Source organism: Heloderma suspectum, chromosome 6 (assembly GCF_057233095.1).
Source record: "Heloderma suspectum isolate Gila_16-S chromosome 6, 16-S_ref, whole genome shotgun sequence".
NCBI lineage: Eukaryota > Metazoa > Chordata > Lepidosauria > Squamata > Helodermatidae > Heloderma > Heloderma suspectum.
Window position 1 is genome coordinate 115483198 of NC_139463.1, and position 18862 is coordinate 115502059.

The 18862-nt window shown below is 48.5% G+C and overlaps 1 protein-coding gene across 2 annotated transcripts in view; it reads right to left on the reverse strand.

Moving 5' to 3' along the window:
* Positions 1 to 230: 230 nt before the first annotated feature.
* Positions 231 to 18862, reverse strand: part of FIS1 (fission, mitochondrial 1) — a 36374-nt gene continuing 17742 nt past the window's right edge. The window contains exons 2-5 of one of the 2 annotated variants that reach the window (XM_084806244.1): positions 18092 to 18224; positions 16311 to 16387; positions 13528 to 13633; positions 231 to 9267 (exon numbers count right to left, since the gene is read on the reverse strand). In XM_084806244.1, the coding sequence (XP_084662370.1) occupies positions 9248 to 9267; positions 13528 to 13633; positions 16311 to 16387; positions 18092 to 18224 (336 nt within the window). In that variant the 3' untranslated portion in view covers positions 231 to 9247. Of the gene's footprint in view, positions 9268 to 11428; positions 12652 to 13527; positions 13634 to 16310; positions 16388 to 18091; positions 18225 to 18862 lie in introns of those variants that run through there. The other variant, XM_084806243.1, reaches the window with a different exon arrangement.

The following is an 18862-nucleotide window of genomic DNA, read 5'->3' on the forward strand; positions in this document are numbered from 1 at the left end:
ATGTGACGCTCCGGTCAGGAGCAAGTTCCGCACCGTAATTCCAAAGCCACGGATGCCACAGTCTTGAGTAGGGGTGGGGGCAACATTCACTGGGTGCTCATTTTGATACGTAGCAACCAGATCCACGCGTCCCGAACTCATACGCAAACTGGAACGTGATCACCCTTCTGTTTTTGCACTGGAACGTGATTACCCTTCGGTATGATGCTGTTCTGTTAATCAAAACAATGCACACTCAAGGAGAAACAGCGCTGGATAAGGCGTGTATTCGGGTGTTGAATCTCTTTCAGCCCAAGGGTCAAATTCAGTTTTGAGGAAGCTCTGGAGGGCCACGTTCCAGTGGTGGGTGGAGCCAAAGGCAAAAGGGGTGGAGCCAGGATACCCCCAATACCAGCATATTTTAGCTTAAACCTCTTCCTGCCAATAACGAAGGCTTAGGGGAGGCATTTCGACCTTTTAGAATAGAGGGGCGGGGGGCCTCGCACAGGGCGCAGGTTCAACACCCTGACATAAAGAGCCCTGAAAGTATCCCCCAGCCTAAAGTGAGCAAGCAACCATTTTCTCACTAACCATTCTAATTGGTTTGTACGTTCCAAAGGTGCCGCCTCCTCCACAACGGCTGAAAAAGGGGAGGAAGACCCTCCAAGATGAGCTTCATCTCCTTCCAAGGAAGCTACTTGCCAGCTCTGAGGGCCGCTCTTTGGCTGGAGTCCCCATGTTCGGACATGGTTAGTTTGAAAGCGTAAGCTCCCCACCTCCTCCTCAAGGATTCAAAAGAGATGCAGGGGGCAGAGGACGTGCAAGCCCGTCACGGCTTGTTCTCATCGTGGCAGACCATGTTTTCCAATGGCATGCAAACCAAGACACATTGCCTTGGTTTGCGTGCCACTGGAAGACACGGTTTGCCACAATGACCACGCTGCACATCGGTGACCACGTTGTAGCAAGTCCCACGATGGACACAAAACAGCAAGTGGCTCATGGGCCCCAGCCTAATCCTTAATCTGCAAGGAGGAAGTGAGAGTCCACAGACTACGAAACCACTGGGTAGAACCTGTAGACCAGCATTCCCCAAGCTGCATCCCTGCAAATGTTTTGGACTTCAACTCCCATCAGCCCCAGGTCAAGATGATGGGAGTTGTGGGCCAAAACAGCTGCAGGAACCCAACTTAGGGAAGGCTGAGTGTAGATTAACAGCGATGAAATATAAGAACCCTCCCATTCACTCTACAGGGTTTGAAGACCTGCCACAGGGTTGTGGAGCAGGGAGGGGAGACATCATTTTCAGCTGCCTATATATTCCTGAAAAACTAGAGCTACGTGTGCCAGTCCACCAGTGGCACCTCCTTTCACCGCATGGTGGTGGCTACGTCCTGAAAAACGTCAAAGGGTCTCATGCATAACCTTTAAAAAGCTTCTTCTGTAAGAACTTTGTGCATAGCAGAGGTCCCCAACCTCTCTGGATCCTTGGGCACATTTGGGAATTAGAGAAACTGCTGTTGGCACCACCACAAAATGGCTTCCACAGAGGATGTGGCTAGTCTCATGATGGCTGCCATGGAGCTAGTCAAAAGTGAACTAAAGAGATGGGGGAGAGAAATAGTGAGGCTAGAGGCTGGGAGGGAGGGGGAAACAGGAAGGCAAAGGGGTAGAGAAAGACCAAGGCTAGAGGCTAAGCAGGGGGGAAACAGTGAGCTAAAGGGAGGGGAGATAGAAATAGTGAGACTAGAAAGGGTCTTTCTATTTCTCACTTTTTCTCACTATTTCTCACTTTTTGCCTCCTTGGTCCCAGATATGTAGGGGCTGGCTGTGTTTAATAGTGCATGAGGGGAAAATGTTCTGCATATTCTCAGGGGTACTCTTGCATATGCTTTTTACATGCTCAAGGATTAACTCCTGGGTTAAACTATACCTTCTCATATTGATCAGTGAAAAAAAGAGATGAGGAGTAATGGGTCATCAACCTCTTCAGACAACCTTTAAACCCAAACCGCTACATAACTGCGACTACTGTTAGCACTAGAGCTACTAATAACTGCTGATTTTACTGCTGCTAACTGCTGTTGCTACTGCTGCTAATAATTGCTGCTTCGACTGCTGTTAATAATTGCTGCTACTGGTAGTTGCTGCTATTGGTAGTAACTGCTACAGCTAGTAATTGCTACTGATAGTAACTGTCACCACTACTGGTAGCTATTTTTACTGCTACTAGTAGTAGCTGCTGTATTCACTACTGCTAATAACTACTACTCCTAAGAGTAGTCGCACTGCTATTACTACTCCCAGCAGCTACTTCTGCTGCTATAAATGCTGCAGTGATCACTGCCAGTGTTACTGCTTTTGTACCAATATAGTTGGAGGGTGTGGGTCATCAGCCTGCCAGGAACTGAGGCATCCAGAGCAGTTCTTTGGGAAAGCCCATGGCGGAAGGACAAAAATAACAGGTGCGCGGCTGACCTCCTCCCCATCACCTGACAAGCAGTTCATTGTTATCGCCTGAACCAGCTCAGCCAGAACTGTCAGCTCGGACACACACAAGCCACCTCATCCTGGGAAAAAAAAAGCAGGGATGTCGTGGGTGAAGGGCAACATTCTGACACGCGGCACCCCACGGGTGTAATTGCCAGGGGGTGGGGGGCATGTGCAGGTGCAAATCTGCCCCCCAACCACCACTTTGGTACAAGCCAGAACAAGTCACCTTGACCCTACACAGCAGTCTTTCCAAGCCTGGCACCCTCCAGATGTGTTGGATTGCAACTCCCATCATTCCCAGCCATGCTGGCTCAGAGTGATGGAAGTTGCAATCCAACCCACCTGGAGGGCGCAAGGGTTGGGAAGCCTGCTGGAAAGAAGCCCCTGCCAGCCCCTTAATTTAGCCAGCTGGGAAGTACTAGGGCCAGATCTACAGCTCTCAAGCACTGCTTCGCAGTACCATTTCTAAACGTTGTGACCCGGGAGTTGAACCTCTTTCAACCAGAGGGCCGAATCCCATTTTGGAGAAGCTCTCGGGGGCCACATTCTGGTGGTGGGTGGGGCCAAAGGCAAAAGGGGCAGGGCCAAAACTACCAGCCTATTTTAGCTTAAAGCTCTCAGTGCCGGTAGCGAAGCCTTAGGAAGGGCCTTTAATCTAAGAACGGGGGGGAGGCGAGACAGACCAGCACAAAACTAGGAAATGAAACAATCAGTGATTGGAGGAAAAGGGGGTGGGGGTGGGAGGAGCAATGGCCATGTGGGGAATTCCAGAAGGCTGGACCGGGACCCCAGAAGAGCCAGATTTGGACATCAAGCCTGAGTTTCTGTATCCCCATTTTATCAGTATGTTTGATGATGCTTTTTATATACAAGTTGATGCATCTCTTTGTTGACTGTTATTCTTTACATCAGGGTAGGCATCATCAGGCCACCCTCCCACCCGGTTTACAGCCAGGGATGGAAATTAAGGGGTTTTGCCACAGAACGTCATGGAAAACCCTGGGCACAAGCACTTAGACACCTTACCAAAGGGACAGGGCATGCATTCCCAATGTTGCTGGACTGCAACTCCCATCATCCTGCACCATTAGCTATGCTGGCCAGGGCTGATGGGAGTTGAAGTCCAACAACATCTAGAGAGCCACACATTCCCCACCAGGCCTTGCCCTATTATTTTCAGGAGGAAGTTGAACTAACAGAGACATATGGCACAGGGGTCCTGGGAGGCAGCTCCAGGCCTAACTGTTGCCTTTCATTTAGGAGGCTTTTGCGCGCACCCTTCACTCTAGAAGGGTGGAGGAAAAAGCTCTGCAGCACAGCGACCCAAATTCCGCACCTCCCCGGGTAGGAAAAAATGCAGAATTCCACAGCAAGTGACATGATGCAAAAGAGGACATCTACATACATTTGTTTGTTGTGTATACACTGCTAATGAAATGGAAGCAGGAAGGAGAAGAGGCAGGCTTCCTTGCATTGGCAATGCTGAAATTTCTCCAGGAGCTTTCAGCCAACCCACTTTCCAACAAACTTTTCCCAGGGCTAGAAACTTGGGCAGATTTTGAAAAAGTGTGTTTTGGGAGTGGGAGTGGACCTGGAAATTTTGCAGATACTGAAGGCTGCTCCCAACAACAGTGCCTTCCTACCTACGATGTGTGCAAGCACAGATCTTTCTGTTCTTGGTTCTTAAGCAAGTCCAAAGGTTAAGAGGCAGGCCTGGGATGAGGTCCATAGGCAGGAGGTGATGGAGTTCACCATGCCCACTGGGCTATTCCGTAAGACTATTCGTGGCATGGTGAAGATTCCTCAACCACCATTCCTGGCAGTCAGGAGAGCTTAACCAGCAGTTATCAGAGGGAAAGATATATTTCTGGCAGCAGGCCTCCCACTCCCACACAGCTTGGAAAGCAGAGCCGGCAGTGCCGACCGTCTCCCGATGCAAGGCAGGCCGCGGGGCATTCCACCCATCAATCAAGCTCTGGGCGAGGGAGCACAGCAGATTCCTGAACAGGTGCCCCAAAGCTCAGGGGCATAGTCCACAGGCACGTGATGCAACAACCTTGCCAAAGTTAAGCAGGGCCAGGGCTGGTCAGTGCCTGGATGGGAGACCACCCAGAATGGCCCTGTATATATACTGCCTTGAATCCTATCACGTAGGAAGCTGGGCTATGGGCGTAATAGAGGACAAGATATTGTCAAGTTGTGAAAAGTGCAGAAAAGGGCACAATCAAGGGGCTGGGGGAAACAATCAAGGGGCTGGAGAAATTCCCCTGTGAAGGAAGGTTACAACAGCTGGGATTGTTTAGCTTGGGGAAAAGGCAAGCAAGGGGAGGCATGATAGAGGTGAACAAAATTATGCATGGTGTGGAGAATGTGGATAGGGGGACATTTTCCTCCCTCTCTCATAATACTAGAACCCCGGGGTCATCCCCTAAAGCTGACTGGTGGGAGATTCAGGACAAATAAAAGGAAGGGCTGCTTCAAGCAGCGCACAGCTAAAGTATAGAATTTGCTACCACAAGATGTAGTGATGGCTACCAATTTGGATAGCTTTAAAAGGGGGTTGGACAAATTCCTGGAGGAGAAGGCTGTCAATGGCCACTAGTCCTGATGGCTACATTTTATCTCCAGTAACAGAGGCAGTGTACCTCTGAATACCAGTTGCTGGGGAACATGGCCAGGAGGTTGCTAAATTCTTCCCCTGTCTTTGCTTGTGGGCTTCCCGTTCGGGCATCTGGCTGGCCATTGTGGAAACAGAATGCTGGATTAGAGAGGCCTTTGGTCTGATCCATCATGGCTCTTCTTATTCTCTTATGAACACTAAGACATCACATTTGTCGCATGGCTCGTCCTTTCCCAAATTGCAGCAGCTGAGCCCTCTGTTTTGAACAGTTGATAATATACTGTAGGACGATTCTGTTTTATATTGATACACTAAGAACCACACACTCAAAACTAACAGCATCACTGAAGCTGAAGACTGGTGCCCCTGCCTGTCCGACCCTTCCCACAGTGCAGTTGGTAAGAGACGCCCCCCGGGACGGAACCGGAGACCAAGGGTCCCACTGGACTGTCCCTCCCTCCACACTCCACATGCAGGACCATCTACCACCAACAGCTTGCTCTAGCTGGACTGTCCCCACCAGCCCCCCCCCCAAAAAAAAGAAATTAAAATCCTCACTTTGCTTTTAAGGTAGTGCAGGTAGTGCAGGAGAGCCATTGCAGAGCAAGTTCATGCATCCACTGATAGGACCGTCAGCAATATGAAATAATTGGGTGTGAAGGGGGTGGGTGGTACATGCAAGCACTAGGGATCTATCACTGCCATGCCCATGTTTTCCTTGGAGAAATGTTGGAAACTCCTGCTCTGTCAAGCCATGGTTGTGCCACGGCTACAGAGCCCGGCTGAAAAGTTTATTATTTATTTATTATTACTATTTTCTTACATTTATATCCCGCTTTTTTTCATCCTTAAGGAACCCGAGGCGGTGTACATAATCCTTCTCCTCCTCCTCTCCACTTTATCCTCACAACAACAACCCTGTGAGGTAGGTTGGGCTGAGAGTCTGCGACTGGCCCAAAGTCCCCGGTGAGCTTCCGTGGCCAAGGGGAGACCAGAACCCGGATCTCCCGACTCCCAGTCCAACACTCTCACTACTCCATGTTGGCTCCAAAAGTTGGCAACAGCTTTATGGAAGAAGTGAGTTTTGAGGAGGAATTGGAAGGGGTGGGAGAAAAAGCAACCTCCTGAAGGTGATCTCCTAAATCAACTCCAACAGGTTCACATCACCTGTTTAAGAAAAAGGAGCCGAGAAAGCGACTAGCCTCTGTAATTTGCTCCACTGCCCAACTGCTCTTATCACTGGAACATTCTTCCCAACCCAAACCTTTTCTCCATAGATTTAATCCGATTACCTGCCAGTGATATAATCCGTTCCCATTCTTGTTAAATGGTGCTGTTGTTTTTACATAGGAAGGGATTTCGGTAAAATCGCTTAACGCAGATTAGCTACCCTTTTCCTTCCCATTTTAGCCATTCTGTTCACCCAAGAAGTTGGCTAATAGTCCAAGGAAGCGAGGGAGGGAGGTGGGAAGAGTTACCCCATCCCTCCCTAACACCATTAAAAAGGGGTGAATTGGCAATGCTGGGGCACTGAAAACACGCATTAATGCTGCTTTGTTAAAAATTTACTCTGCAACAGAGATCTGGGGAACATGTAGCCATCAAGATATTACTGAACGCCCATCATCCCTCACTGCTGGCCATGCTGGTAGGGCTCATGGGTGTTGTAAACCAAAACACGTGGAGGGCCACATGTTGCCCACCCCTGGCTTAAACGGTAACATTGAAATGATGCCTAACGCCACGGAGGATGGGAGAGGGGGTAGGAATTGAACAGGTGCATGCCAGAAAGGCTATGGAAGCCAGAGCAGCTGCCGCCTACGCTTGTGATGGGATTGTGCTCCATTATTATATTATGTATTTGTGCCATCCATGTGCATGGTGTTTTACAAGGAAAAAGCATCGCATGCACCTATCCCAAGGAGCTGACATCTAAAATAGACCTAGGGAAAGGAGGAGATGGAGACTTGGGAAGATTTTTAAATATATACACTTCGGCTTTTAAAATTAAAGTATACAGGTAAGTGAACCCAATGGAAAACAAATGAGATTCAGAGAGAGGGGACGGGTGGGTGCCTTAATGTTTGAAACAGCCATCTCAGGTCATCTCAAGAGCTCAAGCATTCAAGGTATGTGCAGGCTCTTCAGAGGCCTCTGGAAGTTGCTGAAGCTCTTGAGGTGGGAGGGACCAAAGAGAAGCTACCTGGGCAAAGACGTCTCATCCAAGCAGCCCACTCCCACCTGGGCCTGCACAGGCTCTTCAGGGGCCCTCTTTATTTGGGGGACATACTGGATGGATGTTGTGCATATTATTAATCATACTTAATACATTTTTGCTGAAAAGCTATCAAGGCAATGTAAAATGATTCAGAACAATAAAACCTTAACACGATAAAAGCAATTTAAAAACAGCAAAAGAGTAAAAACTACATCATTCAAAAGACTAATTTCATGACGTCTACTCTTAAGTAGGAATCAGACTGGATCCAACGCACAGGCAAGTAGTACGCATCATCCGTACCAAAAGTAAACTTAAATGACACAACTTGGAAATCAAAATGTCAAAATGAGATCAGCTGGAAAAACATTTCTAGTTCTTACGAACCATCACTGTGTTTTCCAAAGAATCAGCAGCCAGAGCTGGAATGCCTGTACTAGATGACCAAGGCTTCCTCGTTTGAACGGCTGCATTCAGCAGATGAAACTCGTGCCTGCCTGGAGATCATCCAGTGCTGACACAGAAACTTGGCCTGTGGCATTTTTGCCTCTTCTACTGAAAGCTGGGAGGAATCCACCTGAGTGGGGCAGTGGAGGTGACCCTAATCCAGGGAGTATTATGTGTGGATCACCCAACACAGCACACCAGGCCTATACCACCGCTCCGCTACTTCCAATTGGCCCTCAACAAAAAAAACTTATGGAAAGGGGTAGAGAAAGAAGGAAGAAGCAAAAGGAGATGACCATCCTGAACATGCTGGGCACTTTCTATGCAAGAGTGAATGAACTGGGTAACCGGCGTTAAAATCTCAAGAATACATAATTTAGACAAAGGAAACTTGCATGGGCAACCTGGTATCTGTATTTTACACCCTCCAAACTAACCGAGCTCTACAATGTTCTCATTTATCAAATGATGAAATATTTAAGACTTACCAAAGAAACAGCACATCCATCACAGCGAGAAAACCATTTTGCCACTACATATCCCTCACTTCTAGAAAGTGCTAGATACTTGTACAGCAGGCCAATTCTATGCATTTTTAGTAAGAAGTTAAGTCCCACTTTGTTTAATGGGACTTTTTTCTAAATTAGTATGTTAAGGATTGAACCTTTAACTTCTAAGCCAAATTTAAAATCTTGCTTAGTATCCTTGCATATAGACAGACAGCAGAACAGAAATCCATCTCTTGTCTCTAAGAAAAAGCATATGGGCTGCACAGCCAAAGATTTTGGATTATGCCGGTAGGCTGTATGCCTTTATTTTAAAACATTCTAGGGAGCACTTCACACACAAAAGCGAGTCCCAAGGTGGTGTACAAGCATAAAATTACACATCAACGGTATCATAAAACACAAGAAAATATCAGCCATAAAACTGAGAGGAATTAAAACAAAGGACTGTTCAACCAGCTAAAGATCCATTCAGGTGGAATAAACTGCTAAAAAATTTAAAAGCCTAGGTAAATAGCAAAGTTTTTTTTACCTTGTGCTGGAATGAACATGTTGAAACCAGTCAGATCTTCCTCAGGAAGGTATTCCAAAGTGGGGTGCCACTACAGAAAAGGCCCTTTCATTCATGCCTTCACAGTGCACTTTTCTTACCAAAGGCACTATTTAGATCAGTGGTGGGAAACATCTGGGCCATGGGCCAAATGCAGACCTTCAGGCCATTCAGTTATCCTCTGGACTCTCTCCAGACCAGAGCCCTTCATAAGCCCTCCTCCAGGTTATTGGTATTATTTGCTCCATCCCACTATACCAGTCAGCTACAAAGCTGATGGAGGGAAGTTTGCCCAAGCTGGGGAAGGAGAACACCTGGTCGCAAATGTCCCCCCCCCCTTTACTTACTGAACAAGAGGTAAGAATCTCACCTGTAACACCACCAACTTTGGGCTCTGACCCAGCCAACTGCTGGAACATGGGCCCCAACAGCTTTCAACTGGCGTACTGTGGATCTGGACAAGAAAAAAAATACATCCCCACCTGCGATTTAGATGCACACCAATGTTTTGTTATAATCTCCAAGTACTGTTACTATGTTGTCTCACTCCTCCTCCATTTAGGATAGCTTATTTCCCCAGCCCCATTTTATCCTCCCAACCACCCCAGTATGCATGACTGGCCTAGGTTCATCCACAACGCAACCTTATGCATGTCTAGTCATAAATAAGCCCCACTGAATTCAACATGGCTTACTCTCAGGTAAATGGACGTAGGATTGCAGCCTCAGCATGCTCTGCGCCGAGCAAGGTTTAGAGGTGTGAAAGCATGCAAACAAACAAACCCAAACAGAATTGGGGGGGGGGGGGGGAGGCAACAGATACACAGGATTCTTTCATCAGTATTTCCAACAAAGAAATCAGAAGTTTTGGGGAACGCTGAAAACAGCTCCTATATCATATTATCTTTTGGAATGATATATTTTTGTGACTGCCTTCCCCAACATAGTGCCCTCCAAATGTTTTGGACCACAACTCCATGGCCAGCATGGGAATGATGGAAGTTGTATTTTAAAACATCCAGAGGGTGCCAGGTTGTCTCCCCCTACTGTTGACTTCTATGGCACCCAAATCCAAGATGGATTTCTGCACCTAGAAGACTCTTCGTTGTTTTTACCGCAGTAGACTAACACAGCTACCCTCTGGGAATTTCACCCACAGGATGTTGCCATCTTTATGAAAAGGACATGCAGGACTTTCCTTGCCGCTTTCCTTCTTCTGGTGACCTCTGATCTACTCTGGAGACACTAGAATAGGGATGGCCCTCCAGACGTTGTTGGACTGCACATATTCCCCTGCCCTGTAGAGTAGAAACAAGTATCCTACTTCTGCTGTCCTTTTGCTTGCCGCTAAGGCGGTAGTCCTACACGTTTCTCTCACATGCTGCTCTGGGACGAAGCCCTGTTGAATTCGAACAGGGCTTGCGTCTGAGCAGACATGCATCAGATTGCGCTGTAAGGCGTTCATACTTTTGAGGATGCAAACCTATGCATGCTTACCTGTGAGCAAGTCCACTAAACAGGGAGTGTAAACATTCGCCTGATTGCTCTGTAAATCTCATAAATATGCCAAGGAGTATAATTTTTTACACCAAGTAATTATAAATGGTGCATTTTATGTTGAAGCAGTAAAATTAGTGTAGGTTTGATAAGAAAGCAGGTATAGTATATCTTTCAAGTTTTCACAAGATTTCAGTTTATCTCGGGGAAGCAGGGAAAAACTGGTTTCCCATGGCTTCAAAATTTCGGGAAATTTTATCTCTCTAGTAGGTATCTGAACCCAAGTCTCCCCAACACCCTTAACCCAACACCCTTAACCATTATACCACACTGTCTCTCATGCTCATTCAGGAAATATAACTTTTCAAAACAGGAAAGTTGATTTAGAACTAGTGATTTTAAAAAGCTGTCTTTCATATCTATTTAAAACACCTTGATTTTGAAGAATCAACCCACCCTGCCTGCTAGCCATCAGAGACTGACAGTCGCTGCACTTCAGAAACCAAGCTAGGAAAGTTTGAGTAGTGCCCGACAGACTCCCTGCACAACTGAGAGTTTCAGATTCTTCCAAACTCATGTGGAGTACAAAAAGGGGAAAGGGAAGAGGGCCCTGCTTGCAGTACCTCAGCAACTCTCTGGGTGAGGGAGGTGGGGTGGGGGGATGAATCGCAAGTCTCAGTCCAAAGGCTGCATTGGAGACCTCTACATTCACTGGGCCAAGAGGAATTTTCCAAGATGCCGGCATGTATTGTCGTATGCAATGGTTCTAGCATTTCCAGTTTCAACTGTTCTCTGCCCCCAGCCCCAATGCTTGCGAAACTAGCCATCTGTTCACTCTTGAAGATCAGTTTTGGTTGTCTGCTGCACTTGGCGTGGGCTATCTTACAGCAATTAAGCAGCACACCGCTGCCAAGGATCCAGAGTTCAAGGCGAGCTATGAGGCGGTTATTATTGAGGGAGACCCTGGCAAGGGCCCAGGAATATAGAAATATTACCAGCAACTTACAACAAGAACAGGACAGCTGACAGCCGCTACCTGGCTCAAGGACATTTGACAGACCTTCAATGCCCAATCTTCCCAAGGGGCCAGAAATCAAGAAACCAAACCCAGTCATATCTGTATCTTAAATGCTTTTTATTCACATTCCTGCCTCACACTAGTCAAAGAGGCTAGAGAACAATAGAAAAGCGCTTGTTAAATAAGCAGCGAGATTAAGTTACCAGAAAGAGGAGTAGTGTTTCCAACATTACGAACTGTGAAGACGCATCCTAACACCGCAACGTCAACTCAGAAGCAGATGTACTAAAATAAGGCCACTTCAATATTCTTCCCTTCCACTGTGTATCCTACATATCCAAGAGGCCCTCTGTACCCATTAAAGGACAAACCAGGTACAACTAATTCACGAACTGGCATCACCCCATCTTTTCAGGTCCACAAAATAAAAAAAGGGGGGGAACTTGAGACCGCATAGCTAGATGTGAGGAGGAAGACTGCAAGAAACCAAGCCCCATAAGGGGGACGTGAGTGCGTGCAGAAGTGTGCACCCCTGCAAACTGGGTGTCTGTGCTGTGCATGTGAAGGTTGAGAGGGGGAGGGGAGAGACACGCTCGGGCATGTGAGAAAGGGCCTGTCAGTGAAGGAGAGACGCCGCTCCAGAAAACCTTGTGGCTTTCTGAAAGCCCTCTTCTCCTGACATTCAGTCGTGGAGACTATTAGGCGAAGTCCTGCGTGACAGGGGCTGAGGAAGATCTCCTGGCATCTCGGAAAAGATGAGCCCTCTGCGGCCTTCTCCAAATGCATTCAGTTCCTGAATATACAGCAGCCTCAGTCTTGGGTGACAGGAGCTTCCCAGCCCCTTGGCAGTTGCAAAAAGCGTGAGTTAGCAGAGGACAGCAGCGGAGGGAGATTAAGGTGCCTTCCGCACTGATGTGGGATTGGCTGTGGCAAGGGACCTAAACCTGGGGGACACAACAGGAAGCTCGGGTTCTATGGCCTAAGGGCACCCCACAGACACACCCATCTTCCTATTTGGCATGTTTATCAAAGCTGAACTGCCATTTTGCCCCCCATGAGTGCAGCAGACAGTCAGGAGGAAGGGAGCCCAGGAATCAGTCAGATCAGCGGCTTTCGAGCGCGTTTTTAATCATCCCTCAGCCTCTCCGAAGGGTTGAGACTGTCAGCTGCCAGGCCAGGCCACTCCGGCTGAGAGGGAAGGGAGGCCAACCTGAACCGAGCCCCGTTAGGATTTTGATTTGGCGATGGCCAGGCCAATGAGGCCAGCCAGGCCGGCTGCACCCAGCGCCATGCCGCCCACAATCGCCATGCCAACCAGGCCATCTGCGGAGAGAACAAAGAGGTGTCATCCTTGAGCACTAGTTAGAGATTGAGAGGCTCCAGGGATCTTTGGACTGCAGCCTGGGAGAGGGGGGCTGGACAAACCCTGCCGTGGCCAAGTTGCGACAGTGACCCACTATTTCCACCTCCTAGGTCCAACACCGTTTGAGCATTGTGCATCTACATTATCAGCCTTTGCTGGTGCAAAGTGAACCCTGTTTTTTTATCATCCTAGGCCAAGGGCGGGCAATGCACGGTCCTTGCATGTGGTCCCAGCTGCACTGCGGCTGAATTTCGGTGGTACAGCGGTGGCAAAAAGCCACCGATATTTGCCACCAATTCAGCAGCAGGAGCTTCAGCATGGCTCCCAGTGGGTTCCAGGGGTTGGAACTTGGCCCCCAGGTCCTCTGACACTGGCCACCCTGTCACACAGAAATCACTGCCGGTGTTTAGGACTCGTAAATATATTTCCCCAGCCTTGCTGAGAAATTTCGAGAGATATTTTAAGGTAGGATTTGAGAGCAACAGACACTGATGGTTGGATCGTTTTAATGCCTTCTACTCTGAACGCTCAGGCCTTGGTGTAGGTGTGACGATCCCAGTCCAAACCACCATGGCTCATTGCACCAGGAACAAGCAGAGTGCCCACACGCTCCCCCTCCTGCTCAACTTAGCTTCTCAGTTTATTAAGCTACGGTTTCCCATGATGTCAAAATCAGGATGCCGTGTTTGGGGCAATCCCTACAAACCAGAATCAAACTGTGGTTTGATATCCTGGACTGCAAGGATCGCCCTAACAATAGTTTGTTGGATCAGAATCATTATGTCTGAACCAGGCCTGAAAAGGTAGGCTGAACGAGGCCACCATTTCCCTCTAACCTTTCTGCATGGCCTTGTTAATGAGTTTCTCCAGCTCCAAGGCTTGCGTATTACTTGGCTCTGTCTTCAGCAGCCCCCGGATAAACTTCAGAGCTTTCTCGTATTCCTGCCAGAGAGAGAGAGAGAAGATTAATGCACCCATGTTTGGGATGTCATGTACAGCTTTGCTTGGCCATCTAGATGAAGTAGATTCCTTAGGAGAAAAAGTTGGGCTATCCAGCTTCAAAGGAGGAAAGTGATGGGTTGGAAGAGTTACTGAGTTTACTTTTAAATGCTTTAAATTTTAATGATAATTTTATGAGCAAACCAAGTTACACATAGTACATTTTATGTTCCTAAAGTTACAAAGTGACTGTATATCTGCAGAGAACACTTAAAATAAGAAAAAAGTACTGCATATTTTTCATTTTCTACCCAAATTTCTGGGTTTCTTCCTTTTTTTGCTTCAAAATTTCTGGAAATTTTTCATCTCTTGGGGTGGAGGGCAAGGGCTGGGAAGGGCAAGGAAACAAGAGGGAATAGGGTGGAGGCTTGTAGAGTCTCAAGGATGGTGAGGAAGGGACTAACATATTCTCATTTTTTTAAGGACAGACATACACTTAAGATCACCCAATGAAGTTGACTGGATATAGGGTCAGACTGGACAGAGAACAACTTACCCTACATAGTGGCCACTAAAATATTTCAGAAGAGTTATACACATTCATAGCAAACAGGTCGGGCAGTGGCTATTAGCCACAACAACTGAACAGGACCTCCATGTCCAATGCTAGCGTACCTCCAAGTACCAGATGATTATGGGAGAAAAAGGCAATGGCTCTTTTTCAAAGCTTCACAGTGGCATCTGGTTGGCCACTGTCAGGAACAGAACACTGGGCTTGATGGACCTTTGGCCTGGCAGTTTTTAGGTAAGGTACAGATTCCTCAATAGGGAGACTGCGGCAATTCAAAAGACTCTTGCCTCACAAGCCCAGTTCAGGGGTTGTCTCCCTCAAAGCACCAAGCGTTCCCATTCTCCCTTCTAGCTTAAGACAAGGAGCTTAAGCTATATGGGAGAATGAAGCCACCACATGGTAGAAACTAGGACAGGGGAGGCAATGGCTACTCACTGGAGTTCATCTGAGGGTTGGAGACTTGCTCAAGGTCACCCCGTATGTTTTGAGCAGGGCAGGATTGGAAGCTGGATCTCTCACCTGCAAAGCTAGCCACTTATCTATTACAGGGGTTGGGAACCTCAGGCCTATGGGCCAGATCTGGCCACCTGGGGCTCTCCAGAAGACCACGCCCCCTTCCCCTGGCTCCACCACCCTTCCACCAACCACTGATTGTTCGGTGGTGTCCTGGCTTTTTGCAGTTTCTCTCCCATTCTAAAATGCCTCCCCTAAAGCTTAGTTAGTGGCAGTAAAAGCCTGAAGCTACAACAGGCTGGTATTTTCTGTATTTTGCCCCCACCACTTCCGTCTTTGGCCCCGCCCTGTTTGCCTTCTGCCCCACTCACCGCAGAAATGCGGCCCCCAAGAGCTTGGCCAAAACTGAATGCGACCCTCGGCTGAAAGAGGCTCCCCACCCCTGATCTACTGCATCGTAAACACTCTATGGCTGTAAACACAGTTTGCCATCCGGTGCCCCTCCCTCACACCACTACTATTAGGGCTGCAAATCCTGGATACACCACACAAGCCAGGACTTCCTTCTACTGAGTAAACATGCTCGGGATTGCACTGCTCAGCCCTGCTGTGCTGTGCCTCGCTCTTTCCCACCACGGCCCAAGTTTCTCTTTATCTGCATTGTTGCCTCCACACACACACCCGTGATTGAAGAGTTATGATGTGCTGGTCTTACAGTCCATAAAGTGCACAGATAATGAGCACAGCCAAGACTGATACGCAGGAGCGCCACCCCAGCTCCAACAAGGTTTATGAAGTGGGGAGTAGCTGCCAGAGATAAGGGAGGGCCAAGGTGACGGGAGGTGCAGGACTTTCATCCCTGCCAAAGGAACTGATCTCTTCTCACATGGCTGGGTGTTCTTGGTGGGGGGCTGGAGGGAGGATGGTTAAGTCTGACATACTGAGGATCCCCCTCCAGTCCCCCCACCCCGGCAATGGTTTCAGCATTCCTACCTCAATACTTCTGTTGCCTATCTACATCACTCTGCAGGTTGTGAAACTGATTTTCAAGTCTGTAGGGAGAAAGGTGCTGAAAATGAGCACAGACTTCCTTAGTTGCTATCAGGTTGCTGTTGTCTGAGGGGGGTGAGAAAATAGGGTGGCGCAGGGGATTAGCGCAACGTTATCTCTGTAGCCTCGATGCATCCTTCTGAGTGCTCCTCCTCAGTTTTCAGTCATTCAGAGAGCCGTGAGGATCAGAAGCTCTGCGGGCTGCTTAGTGGAACACCGCCCCCCCGGGGTGTGTGGTTTAAATGCTAAAGCAGGCATCAGCAACTAGAAACCCTGGACTAAAATCAGTCCCATCAGGGAGAAAGGGAGAGAGATTGCGAGAGTCAGCATGGAAGAGAAGCTGATGGGATTGAGGGCAGTTTGGGATATCTTCCCAGATGACACTTTGAAAAGGGAAGAGGACGAAAGAAGTGGGAAGGAAGAAGCCTAGAACATAGTATCCTCCTATTCCTAATATACTGTATGTTTTTGTGTGTTTTAACTGTAAACCTCTTTGGATGTTTGGCTGAAGAGCAGGGGTATAAATAAAGCAGGTCCACTGGCAAAATCAAGCTAGGTGCCAACCAAGAGGAACAGGGGGAGACAGCAGACCACCCACAAGCTCACCTTCAGCCGGTAATTGGCCACCGAGAGATAGAAGACATAATCACGCTGCTCTTCTTTGTTCCCTTTGGGTAACAGATCTAAAACGTTGAAGAGAAGAAAGTTCACTCATATCCGTTTCTTAATAATGATGCGGAAAAACTTGGAGGACAAACGCACAGTGTACATGGCATTCTCCATTACCCCCCTCCAGTAGGGCAGAGACAGAAATATGAACTTGCAACTACAGTAGCCCCGCCTGGATCCTTGACAACCACATTCCAAGTGTCATCATAGCTCTTGGACTTTGGCAAGCCAAAGGTAAGACAGAGTACCAATCCACGGGGAGCAACCGTGGAAGAGGCACAAAGGTATTTGCGCCGTGAGTTCATGCCCAACTGACGGGAGCCTGAAACAGAACAGAAGGTTGAAGGCATGAAAGAGGCGGCAGAAGTGTACCCACTGCCAGAGGCGGAAGAACGGAGGAATCCCTACCAAAACAGACGCTTGAATGGTTTTCCCCCACTCCAAATTACCATCACCGAGTCAAGGTGTAGTAAGCAGCGTGAGAAACACATGACAGAGGTTTATAAAATTATGCAGAGCATGCAGAAAGTGGGCAAAGATCTCTCTCCCGCCTCCACCCCGCCCATATCAGAAGGGCTTGGGGGCTCCCCAATTAATTGGCTGGCAGCGGATTCAGGACAAACTACAGTTCTCGTTCATACAGCCAGGCTTCTGATTGGCCCCTGTGGGAAACACAACACTGGACGAGATGGACATTGGAACATAGGAAGCTGCCTGAAGCTGAGTCAGTATCCTTAGTCCATCTATCCCTTAGTATCTCTCCCAGTCAGCAAGATCAAAAGCGGTTCTCTTGAGAAAGGAGAAAATCTCTACAGTGGGAAGTAAAGGCTACTCTTGCCTCCGAAGAACACTTTGCTCAGAACACATCAGACAAGAGAAAATGTTTCTTGCAGCGTTTTCACACAAATAAGCTACTCTTCCATACCTTGGGGGTTCACTTCTCTTTTCCTAGGACAGCTCCTCACCCCAGTTGTACAGGTGGGAAGGCCGCAAAACCCACCACCCACTGGGGATTAAGCCAGGAGTGCAGAACTAGGTTAGGGGGGGACCTACCCCTCCACTACCCCCACCAATGACTTCCAGCCCCATCCATTTTAGCTTTTCTCTGTGCCTCTCTCAGTATGGAGAAAAGTACTTGGCCAGTGGGGGCAGGAGCAGCTACTCCCCCCAGCACTGGCTGAGTCCCTGGTTTCACAGAACACTTTGCCACACACACACACAGTGACCACATGAAGCAACTCCGCCAACGCTGGGAAGGGCAGACGTTTTTCCAAATGACACCAGAGTCTCTCACCCCCTGCATCCCAGCTGTTATGTCCAGGAAGGGTTCCTCCAGGGGGGAGGGCTCAAAGGCCAACCCCATTCCCTGGAGGAACCTCAAGGGGCTCCGTGGGCTGGGAGTTCCGCACCCCCTGGATTAAGCTTTCCGCCACTGCATTTCAAAGCACCATTTTCAGAGACCGATAAGAAAAGCTATCCCATAGGCTGGGTCAATAGCGAGCTGTTTTCTGGGCCTTCTGTTTCAGCCCTCTGCCAAGTCCCCAGCAAAGAGGTCATTCCTGAAAGGCAAGAGTCAGCCTTCCAGTGTGCACATGTCTATCTTTAAAAAATAAAAATAGTTTGTTATTCTTGAGGTGATGCTTGGACAGCTGCTTCACTGCCACGTGGAATGACCCACTGGGTAAGTACAGAAGTGGTTACTCTGGTCAATTACTCACCTTCCAGGAGTACAACGCCCTTCTTGATGTCCTCGCTGTATTTGCTGCGGACCAGGCACCAGGCGTACTCAAACTTGGTCCCTTTGGAGACATTGCCCGCTTTCAACTCTGCGTTGTACTTCTTCTCAAATCTCTGTAGAACAACAAAAAAAGGGGGGATGGATGGAGAGAAGGAGCGGTACAGCAATCTGAAGTGCACCGTCCATGTCCACTGCTGCCATCTGTCTCCCCCGCCCCAGTCCCATTAAGCGATTTTACAGGCCTCCAAAACATGTCAGAGGGGTCAACCTGAAACGATCCTGACCACAGCACACCACCGGGGCAGAAGATTGCAGAGGAGCATCAAAGATGCTGGGGCCATGGGCCCGCTTCATTTGCCACAGGCACAGGACAAATGTGGGCCCCTGTCTGTGACGCACTGGGAACCCAAATTACATGTGTTCAAACTATGGGGCACCTGAGGCAAAAGAAAGCATATCAGAGTGCAGAACCTCCGGTCTAGGGTCCCGATACTCCCCCACCTGCCGTCCAGATGGTCACACCCCTTCCACCCCAAACGCCAATCATTTGGTGGCTTCCTGGCTTTTGTGCAACTCCCCCAGCCACCATTCTAAAAGGTCAAAATGCCTCTTCTGAGGCTTAGTTACTGGCTGTGAGACCTTTAAGCTAAAACATGCTGGTATTTTTGATGTTTCGATCCCACCACATTTGCCTTTGGCCAGCCCCACCACTGGAACAGGTGGCCACCCCCGAGATTTCCTCTGAAACGGA